The sequence below is a fragment of the Larus michahellis genome, chromosome 2 (genome assembly GCF_964199755.1).
Source record: "Larus michahellis chromosome 2, bLarMic1.1, whole genome shotgun sequence".
In the NCBI taxonomy this organism is placed as follows: Eukaryota; Metazoa; Chordata; class Aves; order Charadriiformes; family Laridae; genus Larus; species Larus michahellis.
The window spans coordinates 119900516-119919423 of NC_133897.1; the positions used below are offsets into that span (position 1 = coordinate 119900516).

General features: G+C 43.0%; 1 protein-coding gene and 1 long non-coding RNA gene across 3 annotated transcripts in view; both read right to left on the bottom strand.

Moving 5' to 3' along the window:
- Window positions 1-5452, bottom strand: part of KCTD1 (potassium channel tetramerization domain containing 1) — a 106839-nt gene extending 101387 nt beyond the window's left edge. Inside the window, exon 1 of one of the 2 annotated variants that reach the window (XM_074576881.1) lies at window positions 5288-5452. In XM_074576881.1, coding sequence (XP_074432982.1) covers window positions 5288-5296 — 9 coding nt within the window. In that variant the 5' untranslated portion in view covers window positions 5297-5452. The remainder of the gene's footprint in view (window positions 1-5287) is intronic. The other variant, XM_074576883.1, reaches the window with a different exon arrangement.
- A 769-nt stretch (window positions 5453-6221) lies between these two features.
- Window positions 6222-12942, bottom strand: LOC141739501 (uncharacterized). Its single transcript, XR_012585726.1, has 4 exons — window positions 12789-12942; window positions 12605-12707; window positions 7835-7938; window positions 6222-6437 (listed from the first exon to the last, which is right to left on the bottom strand). It is a non-coding gene; the product is annotated as an uncharacterized LOC141739501 (long non-coding RNA).
- Between the last annotated feature and the right edge of the window lie 5966 nt (window positions 12943-18908).

Consider the following 18908-nt stretch of genomic DNA (forward strand, 5'->3'; position numbering starts at 1 on the left):
ACAGTTACTTCTCTTCTCTCTGGGATTCACTACCTGTGTGTATTTATAGGGAATAGCTGTATCACTTTGCTGACTACACTTTGCTAACGTGGACATTCAAGCCTCTCCTAATCTCCTTTCACAAGACAGACGCTCCATTCCCCGATAATCATTCTACCTGCGGTTCCAGCTTAAGCTCACCTTTCTCAAAGACGGATGCTCAGAGCTCCACACTCTGCTCTAGATCAAGTTTCACCTGTGGCTTCCATGGAAGTATTAGTATTTCCTCATGTCTGCTGGAAATACCTTGCCTGAGACAACCTCCCATCATTTCTGCCTGACCAAATCACAATGTGGCTTCGCAGTCCTTCCGTGAGAACTAAAAGCTGTGACAGGTGAGGTCTGGCAAAACCGACTACAGCAGTAGGAGACAGTTTTGCCCCCACACCAGCTGCCTGTTTGATAGAGGCAACCACAATCACAGACTCAGGAGTGGGGTGCACGCGCCTGAGCCTATGTACTACCAGTTCCAGTCCTACGTTGGCTATCCTGCAAATCATCCTTAATTACGTCAGTGAAAATTAAGGAAAACCTATAGATGCCTATACTGAACCTGAGGTTTGAGGTAGAAATGAGTCAGAAATGCTGGCTGAGGGGGAATGACCACAGTTGTAAAGGTCTCGTTTGAGAAGCAGAAAGAGCCATTAACTGGGGTGAGACAGAACAGTGTTACTTTTGGTTTTTTTAAAAGGTTGTTCCTTATTCATGAGTGCGTTGGGCAAGGAAAACCAGTTGAGTAAAAGCCACTAAATAATTTGTCAGGATGAGCTGTCCTTTGCCCCAACAAGCACTTCTAAGGTTCGTATCCCTCACCCGTAGACTTCGGCTGCATACAAACCACCTGCAAAGCCGCATCTGCGCTAACCTGCCAACCACATCAAACCGGTAACTTCCATTGCCAGTGGGGGTAGCCAGCCAGATGAGGAGCTATCAGGAAAAGGTTATCAGGTGAGCCATTCATCTCATAAACACGGGCTTACAACAGCTGAACATGCAACAGCATCAGCTTTGGTTCAGTTGGATATGGGATGTTGTTTATTTGATTTCTGGATCAAAAGCATGATTAAAATACACATTGGAGAACCCAAGGTTATTAAAGCCACAACATACATCATCAATATGGAATGTGCTAATGGCTTTCACATACATTAATTTTTTTTGAACGTATTATCAGCTAGGAAGATAGTAGTTACTCCCTCCTCCCGCCTATAGACATTCTCTAAATGTATTTTCACATTCAACTTAATTTACCAGAGAAGCAGTGAAAGAAGAGGTACCTCTGCCTGCACAAGTAGTAAAGTTGGACAAAACAGAAATTAAGATGTGCATTTTATATTTTTCTCCTTCAAACTGAAAAAAAAAAAAGAAGTTGTATTCTGTGAAAAGTAGGACAACAGAAATCTGTATTTTAATACAGGAAGGCAAATTAATTCTTTGTGAAACAACACAGAAGTCAATGGCACTACACCAGAGATGAATTCTACCCAGGCTGTAAAAAGAAAACATAAGTGCAATGCCGACCAACAGAAGAGATTCCATTTAAAGTAAGAATTATGTTTCTGTCAGAAAAAAACAACAACTAACTAAATTTGTTTCCTGGAAGGAGATCCAACTTGGCTCTGCTGCAGCAGTGTAAAAGGATCCAAAATAAGTAACAGCAGGCATCTCTGCTAGAATTTGCTTCTGATCGACATAATTTTTCCTCTGGTACCAGAGAAGAATTGAACACACATTGCAAGTGAGGCACAGTAGTTAACTGCACAGAACACGAGAAAGGGGGCTAAAGCTCTGGCATTTAAAACTCGGCTCAGCCAGTGAGTCAGCACATGGTCTTAGACAAATCGCATACACTGTGTGGGGTGAATTCCCTCCCAAATGCTTTCTAATTCAGAGACATACAAGTCCTGTTGGGACAGCGGGGGAGAATATTCTTAATTACAGCCATGTTCTATGTCTACATCCCCATACATTATGATGGGGGTCGGACCCTCCCTGCAGGGGTGTTAGCAACACTGAGGGACTATCAGCTCCCTGAAGTACCAGCATTTTACGAACGCAGGAACTTTACATCATGCTTTAGTGGTGGCAGTTTGTATATACCAGCACACGTTAATAAATGAACAGTAAAGCACCATAATCACAATCTGTGCATCTGCGTCTGTTTTATGGTGTCCTGAAAATGTTTTTAGAGTGGTTGGAATACAGAAAGCAGAAATTATCATTCCTTCCCAGCTAGGCTCATGTGAAAGGCTGTCTGACTGTGACTGGCAGATTTGATATTTCGTTAATTGTGAGAGACCCCACTTTGAATAATGCACTCACATTTGTTATGATCAGTGAATATTTCCTTTCACATCGCATTTTCTCCATATATAAACTTATCATAATCCAATAAAGAGCCTATGTGAGCAAGTCTTCTACATGCAGCCTTTCCTCTACGCAGGGGAAAGGCTGGCTTTTTTGTATACGATAGTCATGCCATTTTTCATTTCTGCCCGAGTGAGGTCCACAATGACTGGAAGTCTTCCTCATGCAAAACGATTTGTTCTCAGGTTGGTTCAACCTAAAGCTGAAGGCTTCATTCAGAGACATCCAGTAAGAAGCGCTTCTCGGAAACCAGTAACAAAAGCTGCACTAGACATGAGGAAATTGTTCATTAAAAAAAAACAATACCAAAAACCAACTAGGGAACTACGCTGATGTGACAAATGAAATTGTAAGGGGGGGGGGGGAGAATAATCAAAAGCAAACACAGTCCTAAAGTTTCACAGTATTTGTCTTTTAAAAATTAGATGTACACCAAATATTCCCCCCAAAATCTTGCATCTAATTCAGTTGCATTCAAAACCAAATTTAGATGAAGGCAGTATTTCTAAGGGAAAGCGCAGCACCTAAGGTCCGAATCTGACTTAAATCCAGAGGAATTCCCCTGAAATCAATGGCTAAAGCAGTGCATATCAGCAAGAGATCTAAATCTGTCCTAGCTGATTCCAGATCTATCTTTTATTTGCTATATGGCTTTAGGCAAGTCAGTGACCTTCTTTTTATTTTTCAGTTTCTCCATCCGTAAAATGGTGATAATGCTGCTTGTAATACATGAAGACTGGGGGGACTGGTTAGTTCCGTAACATGGTCTGGATATGAAAATTGCTGGGGATCAATCACTTCTAGTTGCCTCCATCACCTTTATTGACGCTTTATAATTTTAATACTCAGCTTTTCTGCTTGCTTGCATATTTCTCTTTTCAAAAGTGCAAGCCATAGCCTGGAATCCTTATTCAAGTTTTAGGCTGTTTACTTCCATGGCACGATTCACACAAGAAAACCAAGTACGAAATTTGGAACTTGGCCCCAACAACAACAAACTGTGAGGATATTTCAAACAAAACTCATAAATCACTGCATGAAATCAATCCCGTTTAGATTCGTTTTTCAGAGCGCAGAGGAATGTGCACATTAACTGACCCACTGATGCCCATGCAACAAGGGCACAAACAGAAACGTCGCAAAACCTTCTTCACCCTTATTTGATTAATGTACACTGCGCTGGTATTTGCAGCAATAGTCAATGTTGTTCAAACAGTGAAAATGGGGAAAAAAAAAAAAAAAATACAGAACAACCCAACCTGAAAACACCCTAACGTCTGACAGCTCTGAGAGGGACCTCTAGCGTGTGCTAGAACATTTCGCGTTGCGCTTCGGGCGTCATTAATACACCAAAATCACCGCAGTCATTTTGAACAGGCGAAGGGAAGTTTCGCCAAGCGCCTCCGACCCGCGGGGCCAGCCAGCATCCCTGCACGGCCGCTGCTGAACCCAACGTTACAAGTGGCATTAAATTGCCACTTTTTCGTTGTTCCCAGGCACTAACTTCCTCAGGTCGCCCCGCAGTTTCCCCGCTCGCAGCCCCCGGCGGTCGCGGGAAGGGGGGGGGGGGAGATGAAAGATGGAAAGTTGCTTTTCAGGCGCAGCTTCTCGCTCCGTTCTTGTGACAGAGAACAAAAATCATCAGTCGGGCCATCAAGCCCCGCACCCGCCTGCTGCCCTCCCCCCCCCCCCCCGCCATCTCACACCGTGCGATGCTCGGAGGTGCAGCGGGGCGGTTCTGGCTCCTTTCCCTCCCCCGCCGGCCGGCGGGAAGCGCCCGCAGGCCTCTGGCCAGCCCCCCCCCCCCCCCCCCCATCCCCGCCTCTGCCGCCGGAGAAGGGAGAAGCGTTTCGCCCATTTTTAATTTGCCCCAACAATCCCAGCACGCTAGGTGCCCGCAGGGCGCGCTCAAATAAACTTGTATCTCGCTGATTGGAAACAGGCGGCGAACGGTTGTGGTTGGTTTTTTTTCTCCTCCTTTTTCTTTTTTTTTTTTTTTTTTTCCTTTTTTTTATTCCTTTTTGTTTTTTGAGGCGGCGGACCACGTTCCCTCTCTTCCGGGACGGCGTCGGACACCGGGGGCAGCGGCGACCGGTCCCGGGGGGGGGGTGGGTGGGTGGTAAGCGCCGTCCCGCCGCCAACGGTCGCGTCAGTCACCTCAACGGCCGCCAACGGTCGCGGGCGCCTCAGTCACCTCAACGGCCGCCAACGTGCGCCTCAGCCCCGGCGGCTGGCGGCAATGGTGGCGGCGCCTCAGCCCCCGCGGCCGAGGCGCCGCCACCGTTGCCGCTAGCCCGGTGGGGAAAAGGGCCGCGGGGCTGCCTTTCCCTTGTCCGCCCCGGCAACAAAGCCCGCCGCGGGGAAGCTCCGGAGGAGGTGCACGGCGGAGGGACGGCGGTGCGGGGGTGGAGGGGGGGGTGTGTGAGGCGGGGGGGGGGGGAAAGGTGCCTCCCGCTCTCTCCTCACACACACAATGGCGGCCCCCTCCTTGCAGCCCGACGGAGAACAATGCCAGCCGCGCACACCACACACACACACCCGCGCGAAAATAGACAAATTTAAATTAAATAAATCCTTTCCCCTCCACCCCCCCCCCCCGAAAAAAATCACCCCCTCCTCGGAGAGGCGGTGGGGAAAAGGAGGAGCGCCCCCCCACCCACCGCCGCGCAGCCCCCCTCATTCCCTCCCTCCGCTCCCTCCCCGCCTCCCCGCGGCGCTGCGCGGGTTTGCGCGGGGGAGCGCGGCGGGCGAGAGCGGCCGCGCCGCGTCCCCGCGCAACTGGGGTTGCGAGCGCCCCGGCACATGCGTGGAAGCGAGAGGCGCCCGACTCCCTCCGCACCCTTCGCTGCAAACAACAACAATCCCGAGGAGCAGCCCTTACCTGGAACATCGGAGCCGCAAAAGTGTCCCTCTTTTTTTTTTTTTTTCTTTTTTTTTTTTTTTTTTTTCCCCCTTTTCTCCCCTTTCCCCCCACCCCCCACCCCCAACTCACACTTCCGATATTTCTCTCTCCCGGCAGCGGTCTGCTCTCCTCGCTACACCAGAGAGAAATGCAATAGCTTGGCTAAGGTAGACAGAGCAAAATACAGAGAATAGTTGCTCCAGGGCTTTGAAACCCCTCAAGGCAAGGATCAGGATACAATTAGCTCATGTCTCTACCTCCAGTCGGAATCAATCTCCGAAATAAAAGTTAAATTAAATTAACTGATCACACGGGCATAAAATTGATCTCCTTCGAAACGTGCATATAGATATATATATATATATATCGCGTGTATTTTTTTTTCGGATTTTTTTGGTGGAAAAAACAGTCTCATTCCAGCCTCCAACTTGCTTTTTACTCTCCTCTTGCACAGAAAAGCTGATTTTAATCGTTGTGATTAGTTTTGATGTAACGTTTCCGCGGGCGATTTCTGCAAATGGATGGAGTGTTTCTTTGCCAGAAGAGGGAAAAGCAGCAGATGATGATAATTATAAGGATTGTTGGTTGTTTCTTTCTTTCTTTCTGTCTCTCTCTTTCTTTTTATTTGTATTTAGATCTGTCTCTTCACTTTCCCGAGTTGACCTGACATTGCCATTGCACTAAGGTCGCACAACTTGTTGATTAGGATCACCTCCCGTTTTGATCGAGGGATATGTGATAATTTGGCAGTGGAGCAACACATTTTCTGTTCCCTTGGCTATATAACTTCCCAAATGACGTGTATAAAAATAAGCACATGGAGTCTGCTTTGCCCCAATCAAGTCTGAATCAATGCCTGGGGGTGATACACAAACTCATTTCAAATGCTCAACCATGCAGAATTGCAGAAAGATTGAAGGAGTTGCACTGCATTTTTTATTTTTATTTTTTTTTTAAAGCAGCAAAATTAAAAGAAAACAAATACATGTAAGCAAATCCAGGAATTTACCACTGAGGTTCATGTGACATCGCTCGCAAATGCTACTAACTTTCCTTCTCCAATTATCCAATTGAACTGGAGCCTTGCCTTTTTCCTCTTCTGCAGCCGGGAGTTTGCAGCTCCCTTTTCCTGAAGAAAAGAAAACCGGGGATAACCAAATGATTTACAAATCTTATTATTTATCGCTATTCCCTTATTCTACCATTCTTTACCTCCCACTCCGCTCTATATTGCTTTCTTCAACACCACCGTGTATAGAAGCCGTATTATTTTTTTTTGTTGCTGTTGTTAGAGTGGGCTATTTTGTCATAAACCCATGGGTCACCTCCCATTAGTGTCACATCCTCGCAGTACACTTTTGTGAAACGGTATGTTTCTAAGCACTTCACAGTCCATTAATTCAGAGTCTTTGCTGACATTTCATATGAAAAAGACCAGGCTGCGAGGCCAAAACTGCCCAATAAAGCCCCTGAATGGAACCAGACGTGTCCAGCGAATACCTACAATTAGCTTTTTATTTTATGGTTTTAGTATTTTAAAGAAAGCAATGCAAAATATAACAATCGCCTTTTTCTCCTAAGGCAGTTGCTGCAGCCTAAAGAATGACTAATTCTCTTGCTTAAAAATACATCCAACCCAATACATTCTCTTTGTCCTTCCTCTTCTCTTCAAATGATAAGCATAATAACATGGTAGGACTTCTCACGTAGGGATCGCACCATTTGCGAATGCTTTATTATTGCGGTATAACGAGCACGAATGTGTTAGGTTAATTAACCAGGAGTGGTTGACAGGAAAACTAAGTTTACGTGCCCCAAGAAACACTCAGTATGGCTTCATCTTCAAATTTAATTTTTAATATTCTTCCAAAAGCTAGTAGCACGCAAGAGGAAAAACTCTCCTCAACCATTTATGCCTTCTCCGGCTGGGTTTGGGTGGGACAGGGTCATTGCAACCATTACTAAAGTTACGCAGCCTTAGCAATGGAGTAATTTTTAAGTAAGTACTTAAATCTGGATTGATAGCATAAAGATTCTCACAGCTTGTCAATTAAAATGCGGTAAAGAACATTTTTGAAGTTTTCCATCCAGATGAAATGAACAGTTTACGAGTTCAGTAGACCTGTGTCTTGACCTAACTTTATTTTTGTCTTACAGTGTGTCACCGCAAAAAAAAAAAAAAAAAAAAAAAAGAAGTGTGGCTGTTTGTACGTGACTGTTTTAAATGCCTCACTGCTCTTCTCCTTCTAATAAATAAATAAGCCAATGCCAGCAGCCTGGCACTCATTAGTGACCTGCATAATACAGAGAAGAAAAAAAGTCAGCAAAGGAACAAATTTTAATTTTAAGCTAGCAAGTGGCTATTATGGAGAAAGGTGAAGAAAAATAACAATGTGGCATCCTTTAAAAATGTGGAAAATATCTTTGTACTGTTATTTTACCTGCAGCAAGGAGTTTATCAAATGATGTCAGCAATGGTTAAGAAAAGGTGTATTTTCTTAAGAAATAAGAAAATGCATTTATTACCTCAAGAAGGCTCATTTGGTAAAACTTTCATCTCCGAGTCATAAAATCATGGGTGTAAGTCTCACATCTCTTCCGTGGGACAGGGCAAATCCCCGCTGGAGCAGCTGCAAAACATTTTGGGTAGAAATTGTTGTTTGTCCTCTGTCATATTATGACGGGACTGCAGCCTGGCCTTTCCTCTACACGGTGGTCAAAAATACAAACACAGGTGAATAAAATGGAGGCGTTCTCAAAGGAGTCGATGTTAACTGCTACACTAAAGTCCTATCTGCACCTTTTCACGTGCAAATTAAACATTTCCATAGCACTTTCCCAGGAGAGGAGAGGAAAAACCCTTGGCTTTGCTTATCCTTCCTTCCCTGCAGCCTTCCTTGCCTCAGCTCAGGCCTGAATTTACTCCTGGTGTGGCTGTACTCCAATCTAAGGGTGTATTTTTGACGTCAGCAAAGTTCGCAAGAGATCAGTATAACCCATAAGAGCTGTCACATATCCCTAAATAAGTTAGCAAGGTTTACCTTTATTAACTGCTTGGAGGTAATTTGCATACAAAGGAGAACACATTAAACCAAATTCTGCTCTGTTTTACTTGGAGTTATCTTTTTTTAAACAGGTTTACATAAAACTACATTGTGTTTGTGCATTATGAATATTTTACTGATGCTGAATAGCAACCTTAATGAGCTCAAACTGAGCTCAATATTTGATTTCTGAATTTTTTTCCTCAAATCGTCACCTGTTCATAATTAGCCTCTGGAAAACTATAGTAGTTTTGCCGTATCATTGTCAATGTTAACAGTTTGGAAAATTGCAGGTTCTGAAGAGGCAGGTTTTCCAACGGCTGCGGATCGTATGTGTCCCCTTGCTAAAGGGCATTATTCCTGATTTAGCTGTAATCCTGTCTGGAAACAAGTACAGGGGCTCTTCTCAGGAAGGCCCTCGTGTCAGCTTGACCTTCTTCTCAGAATTCCCTCCTGCAGTTCCATAAGCTTCATGCGTGTAGCAATCTTGTTTCAAAAATATTAAGAAGAGCATCTCAGTGTGGAAATAAAAGCTAGCAACAGTTGCCTGCATTAGATATTTTGTCGGTGGCTCTTTTTTGAAGAATAGAAAGGATTTTACATTGCATTTGAAGGAGATTTATGAACACAGTTTCTCCAGATTTGTTTCCCCCAAGGAGTGTTAAAAATAAGGTATTTTTTTCTTTGTGACCAGCAACATTTTGATGCAGCATTTGAAGAAACAGATTTTGTTATTTAACTGTGAAATGAACCAGGCGACCCCATCCCTTCTATGTTTGTGAGAATAACGGGGAATAAAGCCACAGCTCTGCTACAGGAAGGTGGCTGAAATGATGCAGCAACAAGTACTTGTTTCTAAGCAGTCCCTATGTCCCACTTGTACTTATTGCACATATGCCCTTTCACTCAGCTGAAAAATAGAAGCTGAACGAAAGTATTTCCATATCCCACTACAGTTCCTGGAAAGTATTTCCATATCCCACTACAGTTCCTGGGTGTGAAGTTGTCTCTGTGTTAGGCAATGCAAATGCACATAGAAACAAAAGTAGGAATGGGTTTTCGTATGGATCCCTCAGCTCTGCCCTCAGCTGCCCAGACATGACATGCCAGTCGCTGTGAGACGGGGTGTTGTCTCTCTCTGCATCACAGCACCAAAATCTCCTGAACTCCATGCCCACTCAGTTGTCTGCTTCAGAGAGAAAGACCAGAAAGTCTGTGGGTGTGGGTAGATGTTTTAAAGAGAAACAGCATCACTGGAGTGGAAGATGAAGCTGATTTATGTAATTTTATCATTGGTATGAGAACTCTCAGATTGAACTACATTCTTCTCCAGAAATGTCAGGTTTTAGTGTGCCAAAATCTCCTGTGAGTTTCTGGGTCCCTTGTGAAGATATGGATAATCTTACAGGCCATATGGGTATTCAAGGGACCACAGAGTAGTTTCACAGAAAGCCTCTCTTCAGGTTTTTGGGGCTCTTCCATGGCTGTCTTTCAGAAGCCTTCAGCAGCCCTAAATCCCTCTGCCAGCAATGGGAGCTCGAGATGCTAAGACCTCTAGCAAATCGTGACCCTTGTGGACAAGTAGACAAAGAAGGGCTTAGAAGTTTGCCTTTGAGTCTGCAGGACTGAAAATGTGAGCCCTGGTGTCATCGCCTCCTGTGTGTATACGCATTTATAATGAACTTTGGGAAATTCTCTTAATTTCTCTGACATTCTCTGCTTCCCTCTTCCCTCCCCAGTTATTCCTTCCCCTGAGAAACAGCCCCTTGGCTCGCTCGATGGTTGCAGAGGCTTTCTGAGGGGTGCAACGGGATAGTACCACGCTGGCTTTGTTTCCTGCCTTCAGGCATTCGTTGCAAGGAAAATCTGCCTTTGATGCAAAATGGGTGGGAGAAGACCAATTCTGTGCAACCTGTGAGGGCAGAGAACAAATCAGAGTTCGCCTCTGCCTCTGCTGTCCTTTACTTTGACTGGATTTCCCCTATGCACATTCGAAACCTCTCCTCCCAGTGCAAGCCAGATGTTTTATTCGGATTAGTAAGTATGCTTTGCAGAAGGACTAATGTACCCCTTATGGTCACTGTAAGCTTTTCTGGGCTGGATCATGTGGGATCAGCAGGATTGAACATGGACGAAACTTCAATTGGTCTAACTGTTCAGCTACAGTAAGCAGAATTCAGGGCACAGCTGATAATGTATCTCATAAGATTGTACAAATTGCTCTAAGATTGTTCCAATTTAACTGCTCAACTCATTCTAATTAAAAGACTACGCTGAGGAGAAGAGGGTAAAGTGTGTGCGTTTGTGTATATGTGTGTGTGTTGGGGGGCGTAGGGAAATATTGTTAAGGAGAAAAATAAGCATTTGATTAACTTCTCTTTGCTATTTTATATTCCAGTACCTTATAACAAAAACCACAGCTTCTAGAGGTACTATAATCTACCTCCTTCTCAGTTCATCTAGACCAGAACCACTCAGCTTTGCTTCACGGTTCTACTGCCTGAGCCAAAACTGCTCACGAGAAGCGCTATAATACAATGGAAGTACCTTCAGGGCACCATAGAAATTTATGTTCGTGTATCTCTTTGTGTATCCTTTGGGTGTCAGAATCTCTCAGCTTTCCTACCTGTAAAAATTATTCCCTGAACACACCTATACACATAGAGACAATAAGCAGAGGTATTTGGTGTTGTTAAATAACAAAACACACAAACAACCTTCCCTCCCAGATTTTTGACATTAAACCCACCATTCTCAGAAGCATTACTCAACTGTACCATGAGTTTCAGAGAGAAAATTGGCACCGATGGTGCAATACTCCCTTTCCATACAGTTATATTTCTAAACACACTCTTCCAGAAAATGTGAGATAATAGCATAATATGGAAATACATTGAGATATGTATTTGAAGTATGAATTTCTATCCAATAAACGATCCTATTCAACTGAGGAAGTCTTTCAGAGGGATACAAAATACGGCTACAAGAGAAACTCAAGCTGTGAAATCTGGATTTTTACCTATGTTTTGAATAGCCCGAAGTCTGAGAGTGTGTATATTGGTCTGGGATTGTCGAGCAGCTGACCTGCATAAAGAAAGGGGCAGATTGTAGAATTTGAACAGGGCTGTTACTACATCCACCCTTCAGAAACAGTCCGTTCCAAGGTTTTAGACATACGAATAATGATTATAATGAGTGATTCACAGGTTTTGGAACCAGACTAATTTTCTAGACTCACTGTAGAGCACATAAAAGGATATTTAAAAGAGATACTCACTACTCTTCTGCTAAAGAAGCAGCAACTGTCTGGAACATTCCTTTTCCAAAACAAAAGTGTATTCTAGTTTGTGATATATTTCTGTGTGATAGAAATTATCCTAAGCAGTCAATACTATGCATGAGCTTTGAAAAACGGATGTTAGCATCTCCTTGCTACAAATCTCTCTCTTTGTAGAAATAGGAATCTGCGGAAAGCAGCTCTGCTTTTCTGTTTGGAAAAATTTGGAGAAATCAACTTTTAAATCAATAATGTTTTTCTCCTAGCCACTTCCTGAAAAGCAGCAGTTTTTCACCTCATACCGATTTTACATCATTGTCATTTCCCACGTTTGCAAGGAATTATAGGAGCTGGGCTACTCTGGCCATACTTGATGGATGAGTTTATGCAAAGGAGGAAAGGTGCCTAAATGCTAAGGTACTATGTGCTTTGTTCTTGGTTCGACATGTAGTGTATATATCGCAGCTGCAATTATAAGGGTAATTTTCGTGTTTTAGTAATGTCCCACTACCTTGTTTCGTACAAGAAACTTGTGAACACTGAGCAGTAATAGGCAGCAGTGAGTTTTCGTGTAGTGATAGCAGTCAGGAGGGGGATGAACCTTGCAACCACATCTTACTCTTATTCGTTCCCTTCCTGGTTGAAAACAGTGGCTTGCCAGAAGCTCATCGATATTTTAATCCATGCCCTGCTGGTCCTGTCACAGCTGCTGGGGGGACATGAAGAGACCTATAAGTTTAAAGAGGATTTTAGTTGACTGCCTGTGAAAATAGACACAGTCATCTCCTGAGGCAAAGGCTAAGGCTGAAAATGTCTGCCAGGGAAAAACGCCCATCTGGCAAAACTCTCCCTCTCATGCCAGAGTCGCTGAAAATTGCCGTGCTAGTTCCTGCAAAGGCAATACTCCCATATATACCTCCAGGCAACCTTTCTCCATCCCGACCAGCATAAGCCAGATGTTGAGAGAAGTCCTACCTTGTCAGCCAACCTCCTGCTAGCCTGCTTTGGGTTTTGTTGTTGTGTTTCTTCCAGTCTTCAGTCTTCTTGTGAGTGACTGAACCACGCTAAAGGGGAGCTCCTAGAAAAGAAAGGACATGGTGATCACCAAATATAAATCCAAAGACAGTTCAAGGAAGGTGGCATGAAAGAATCATCTCACAAGTACACATAGGCAAGCAAGCGTTGCTGCCAAGGCCACATCTACACTAGGAACACTCCCCTGACAGATATAATAGCAAACAGTGCTGGCAAAGAGTCAGTGGCTCGATGTAGCTGGCATAGTTGCTGGTGCAAAGAAAGGAACAGGGCTCTGTGTCAAGGCAACTGACTGCCTTCTCCTCTCTCTGCAGCTACACTACCCGTGCACACAAATAGCCACTCCAAAGTGAAAAACAACTGCTGCAGATGCACTCACGTTGGCAAAACTGGTTTATCCCTCTGTGTCCTGCACTTCTCTTCCCCAGCAGAAAATAGGGGGTTTTGCTAAGGCAGCAGCAGCCACCTTTGCTCTCCTGACATCAGCCAACAGAGAAAAGCAGTTTTCCAAAATGATCAGCAAAGGTCACAAATACTGAGAAAATATTCCTTCACCTTTGCCTGGGGGTTTGCTGCTACTTATCAACGGCTTGGCCATGATATTGTCTCTCTTGATTTCTCTCTTAGTTTTCAAGAATGATGTTCTCAATTTGCCTTTTTAACTCAATGATCAGCTAAACGACCCACACTGATGCCTAGCGCAGGAGTAATCCTCTCTCAGTTATTTCTCTGTGCTATCATACAGATAGACATGGAAACATAATGGTTGTGACTGTGCAGCAAACTCAAGCCAAACTTAAATCAAAGTAAAATCAATGAGGTCACAGAGAGAACCTCGCCAATGTTTATTACTTTATACTTGGCCAAGATAAATTTCATTTGATCATCAGTCGTCCCCAAATCCAGGATACACCAATGCTTTTTAATTCATCTTGGGCTTCTCACAATCCTCTTCAGCTGCATGGGACAATGAGTACCATCAGCAACTGTGACTCACCCACTCTTTATTTTCCTCTACCAGCTCACTAGTGCAAACACTTGTTGAGAGCGGTTTCGGTGTCCCCTTTGGGAGCACTCCATTCTCCCTCCTTTCTCACCAGCAGCTACATCCCCAAACCTGAAAGGTGCCAAACACCCCTGGGGAGGTCCTGGGCTCCATTGACAGCTGTGGCAGAGAAGTTGCTGTGTGCAGCATTTTTCAGGAACAAGCTGAACTAAACCAGGTGTAGTCTGTGTCAAGGCTGTGTTAATTTTTCTTCTGGTATTTATTTTCTGTAGCACGCCTTAGAATTTATTGGTCGTGGCTTCCCAAGAAGCCGAGTGTCCCTGCTTCCCTGGGAGAATCGGGTCAATACTCTTTCAGCCGCTTTACAAACATTGACTAACTAATCCATGCAATACCCCCCAAGATAAGAAAATGAGGCAGAGAGATTATATGACTTGCCCAAAGCCACAGAAGGAATAAGTGTCAGGCTTATTATGAACAGGGCATATAGATCAAAGCAAATACAATGAGAACTCAGGAGTTCCTGTCTCCCAGTCCGCTTTTTACAACAGAGAACAACACTACTTTTCTACTGTACAGCTTTTACAGGATTCTTTTTTTAGTAAAGGATCTTGTCAAAAGCTTGAAGGAAGTCCAAATAAATCATCTTAACTATCCTATGTTCATGCAGATAACTTACATTTGTGAAAGGCACTTGCACGCTTGCCAGCTTTCAGTGAGAAATGATGTCGTAAGATCACAAAGGCACAATCTCTTTCTCAAGTAAAGTTAATGCAGCAACTTCCCTCTACGGCTTTAGCTATACACCTGCAGGATTTTTTTCTTTACATATGTGTTTTAAATCTTCTATTCTTTAATTTAGTTGCAAAACTTTACTAACTGGAAGATTTAAGTTGCAAACTTTCTTGTAATGCTTGGCTTTTTTAATCATAACACTTCAGGGAATGAGGAACTTGCAAATAGTTGTCTACCACACACCATCCTTCTGGGTTTTTCAAAGAGTTACTTGGTGCACTTCAGTGATTTGCATGTCCCCAGAAAAAATAATTTTCATGCCAACTGTACTCCTTGTTAAACTGAATTCAATAGCAAAGTTCCTATAGATTTAAGTACCCCAAGTTTGTAGTTCTCATTTGTGTTTTGATCTCTAAATTCATTGTACTGTGGAGATCGTATCACAGATCCAAAGTGTAAGCTTGTGGAAACAAACACACTGCAATTTCATATTACTTTTAATGCTGGCAACAAATATGTTGTGTTATATTTTTTTCAGGTTTTAAACATTACCTGGCTTTATGGGAACTCCTTTACAGGACTACTGAATTCTCCTCTGCATATATATGTATGTGTGTATATACACATACATATCTCTGTCTATCTCTGAGCAACCAACAGAGTAAAAGCTATGCACAAAGCCCTTGCTTCAGCATTTCCTAATTTGTAAATGATGAGCTACATAATCAGTAGTCTATTCAGAATGGCTTTCTCCTACTGAGTTTCCTAAAATAACTTATTTTTTAGAGAAAAATGGGAAAATCGGAAAGACTGCTGGGCAGACTGTGGAGAAAATTGCAGGAATATATGTAAATGCTGTATTCTGAAATGGCTGGGTTGGATCACAGACTGCCCGAAGGCTCTCTCGAGGTCCAGGTGCCTGTCCCCCTGCTCAGCCATCGGCTGTTTCCGGGTGACTGCAGCCATCCCTGTATGCAAAGGGATCTCCAGTGATGGGAGATGACCTGTTTCCTGACTACCACTTGGAGACCATCTCATCTTCTCAAAGGGTGTTTTCTTAATTTGACTTGCTGGATTCTGCTGCATGATGGTATTTGATTACATTTTACTGTTTCTGTTTTGTATGGGAGCGTGCCAATCAGCTCCTCCTTTGAGACACTGCTCATAATAGCGACAAGTTCATTCATTGGATTTAAGAGTTTTATTTTGCCCTTCAGTCTGCTAATTCCTTTGCACTCTTAAACTTTACACTCAGAAGCTATTCAGACACTATTTTCTGAAATCATATTATCAATGGTCTGACTTTATCAGTGAACATTCACTCCTCAGTTCCTATATCAAGTCACTGAACTAGCTGAACACTCAGGGAGAGGCTTAAGTCTCATTAAGTGCAATGATACTTAAGCACATGTTTAAATGCTTTGATGAACTGAGGCCTAAAGCCTCCATATTGTTATTACACTAGATTAAGCCAGCAATTAAAATTTGCTGTTTGGAAAAAATGAGTTATTTCTGACATTGTTGTTAGGCTGAGCATTCATTTGAGCATACTCGCTACCATATGACTTGACAGAAATGCACGTTAAGTTCCCCCAGCACAAAGTGAAAATAAACGACAGCAAAAGGGAAGACTCTTGCTTGTGGGCATTCTGGTGTTTCCAGAGTGTCTAGATCACAAGGTTTTGGAAAAATGTCTCTCCCAACCAGTCATGTATGAACGGGCGAAATAAGCCAGGAGTAGGTAAAAGAGTCGCTGTCATTGCCGTATTGAATTTTGTAGGTAATTCTGTATCAGATTACCTCTGACTGTATAGAAACCATTCCTCCTAATGTCACTTGCTACATCATTTGAGCACAGGGTTTGTAACACACCTAGATTGATAAATCTCTTAGCTACGGTGTTCAAATAAACACATTCCCTACCTGTTTTTTTTTTTTTTTTTTTTTAATAGCTTCTTAGTGCCTGGTTATACCCTGTACATTCACAGGGTGAACGCCTACACTCTCCAATTTTATTTTGTTTTGGTTCTGTTGAGCTCCATTTCAGATTTGAGAGGAATCCAAAAGGTAGGCGACGCTGTGTTGCTCTAGGCGCATTTTGGCAGATGTTGGCACAATTTCCAGGGCTCCTGGGGACTGCAGACCCCCTGCAGACCTGGGCAGGCCTTTCAATCCTTTCCACCTCCCTGGGCTGAGATGTTAGCTGGCTCACCTCATTTCCTAATCATGCTAATTCTTTGCTTTTCTGCTGTGCTTCCTATCTGGAGAGTGCTGTTTTTTAACTGAGTATCTTGAGTAGCAGTTGTTGCCTCCTTATATTTACTTTCTCTGCTTACAAATGACAGGAGCTGAAAACAGCTAAAAGGTGGACAAACAGATGTGAATCGTGTGGATACAGACAGTGAGACAGGTAGGTGTAAGAAAGAAGATATTGCGCATCTTGGATGAATTTGATCAACACCTCTTGGTGTGCCTTTTGATTTGTTACTGTGATGCCAAAGGCTTTAAGAGAGAAAAGAGGTTCCATCTGATTATACCCACCTGACTAGCAGGGATTTTTTTACTAAATCAACAATACCTTTAATTTTGGATGATGTTTCCCTTCTAAATGCGATTAATACACCCAGTGTGAACGTGTAAGCGTTGCTTCATTCCTCCCTCCCTCACTGTCACAGCTGCACTGATGACTTCTTCCAGGAGGCACTAAATTCATTGTGAACTCACTGTGAAAATTCACATGGCAGAGAGCTAGCGCAGTGAAAGGGACAGCAGCATTCATTGAGCTTGAGGTCAGTGTGCGCCAGACACTTTGCTTCCGTGGAAATGTATAAATAGTGGTAAGATGATTTTATTTTTTAGGATGCCAAAAATAGAAGTGAGATCCAGCTACCTGGTAAGTGCTTCAGGGTAACGGCAAGTGCAGGATAAAGTCCTGCAGGATGGAACAGCCTCACGCCTGGCTTACGTCAATGACAGCACAAGGTTATCAGCACCATCAGCTGTCACTCAACACATCACAATCAGGCCAAAAAAGAAGGGATTCTTCTCCAGTTGTAAGAAAATGGCTCAGTGTGCGTAGTGGAAGCTTGGCCCTGTCAGATGCCTGCCACTTGTGATTGCCCATTTGCTTCATCGTCGCAGCTATTAAGGTTCAAATATGAGTTCTCATTTGAGACTGACTGTGTGAAATGACAAGGAGAAACTCTCAGTGTCACAGTTATTTCACTGACCAGGGACTACAGCATCAGAAATGCCGGTTTGTGGCTCATGTCAGAACACAGTGGAAAGAGAAACCAGACTGGAAGTACAATCTTGTAAACACAGAAAAATGCAATTAATGGAAGCATTGCTTTGAGTTGAGCTGAAATCTCTGTTCCAAAGGTTTATAATCTTATAATCTAGTCCTGCTTGAATTCTTAGTCCCGAACTATCTTCTATGTTTGTAGCAGTGGACTGGATGAAGTAGCTCATAACAAATTGAATGAAAAGTGTTATAAAATGATGGAGTTTCTGTAAGCTCCTCCTGCTCTCCTGGGCCAAAACCTCAGGAGGCATCAGGCGTCCTCTGTAAATGAATCATTCATCATGGAGCTTGCTCTTACTTTTATTTTTGGCACCCTAATAAATAAAATCAATTTAACATTATTTACACAGGCAGGCTGCAAATGAAATGGTCTGGGCTGATTTATATAATCTGAAGATCTGGCCCATTATTATTTGCGTTAAAAAAATCAATGTGGAAAGAATCCTCACAATTCTTGTAATTTCCCCAAATGAACTTAAATTATGAAGGGTGTGTGTGAGAGGAATTACAAAAGAAAGGAAGAATGAGTATCTTGATAATTAGTTTTGTCTCCTTCCCCCCATCCAGACTATCCTTAACATTACTTCTTTTTGAAGATGCAATATTAAAAATCCCCCAAACCACCCTGACTTAATCGTCCAGTGGAATTTACTGTACTGCGACTGTATAGTTTTATAGTGGAATCTACAGTGTGATCATAAACCAGCCCTGTTGTGTCCTAAATTTTATGGCACAAAGATTGCTTGGAGGAATAACCCCTTTTGTTTGGTGCGTTGGAGCCCAGATTGCCATGACTGTGGCTCATGTTTTGTTCATGTGTATACATATGTATATATTTTCACTTTCCGCTCTTTTTCATTTCTCTTGGAGCACTGAGGCTTTTTTTTTTTGCTAGTTTTAAATTTCTGCAGCAGGAGAGCTGAGGAGTTTGCTTTTTATTTTTTTTTTTCTTCTGTTTGTTCCCTGAACTCTTCTTCCAGTTTAACAAGTCAAATACAAAACACGGGGGGAATAAACATCCACATGATGGTACCGTGCGTGATATCGCATCATTGATTGGATATACTGCATTGGAACATCACACAAAAGAGCCTGTAACGAAAAAAATTCAGTTGCCTGGAGCTTTGAGCTTTCAAATTAGGCTAAAGAGGTTCCCCTGATAACCAGCAGTGTTGAGGCTTTCAGTATTATTTAGCTGC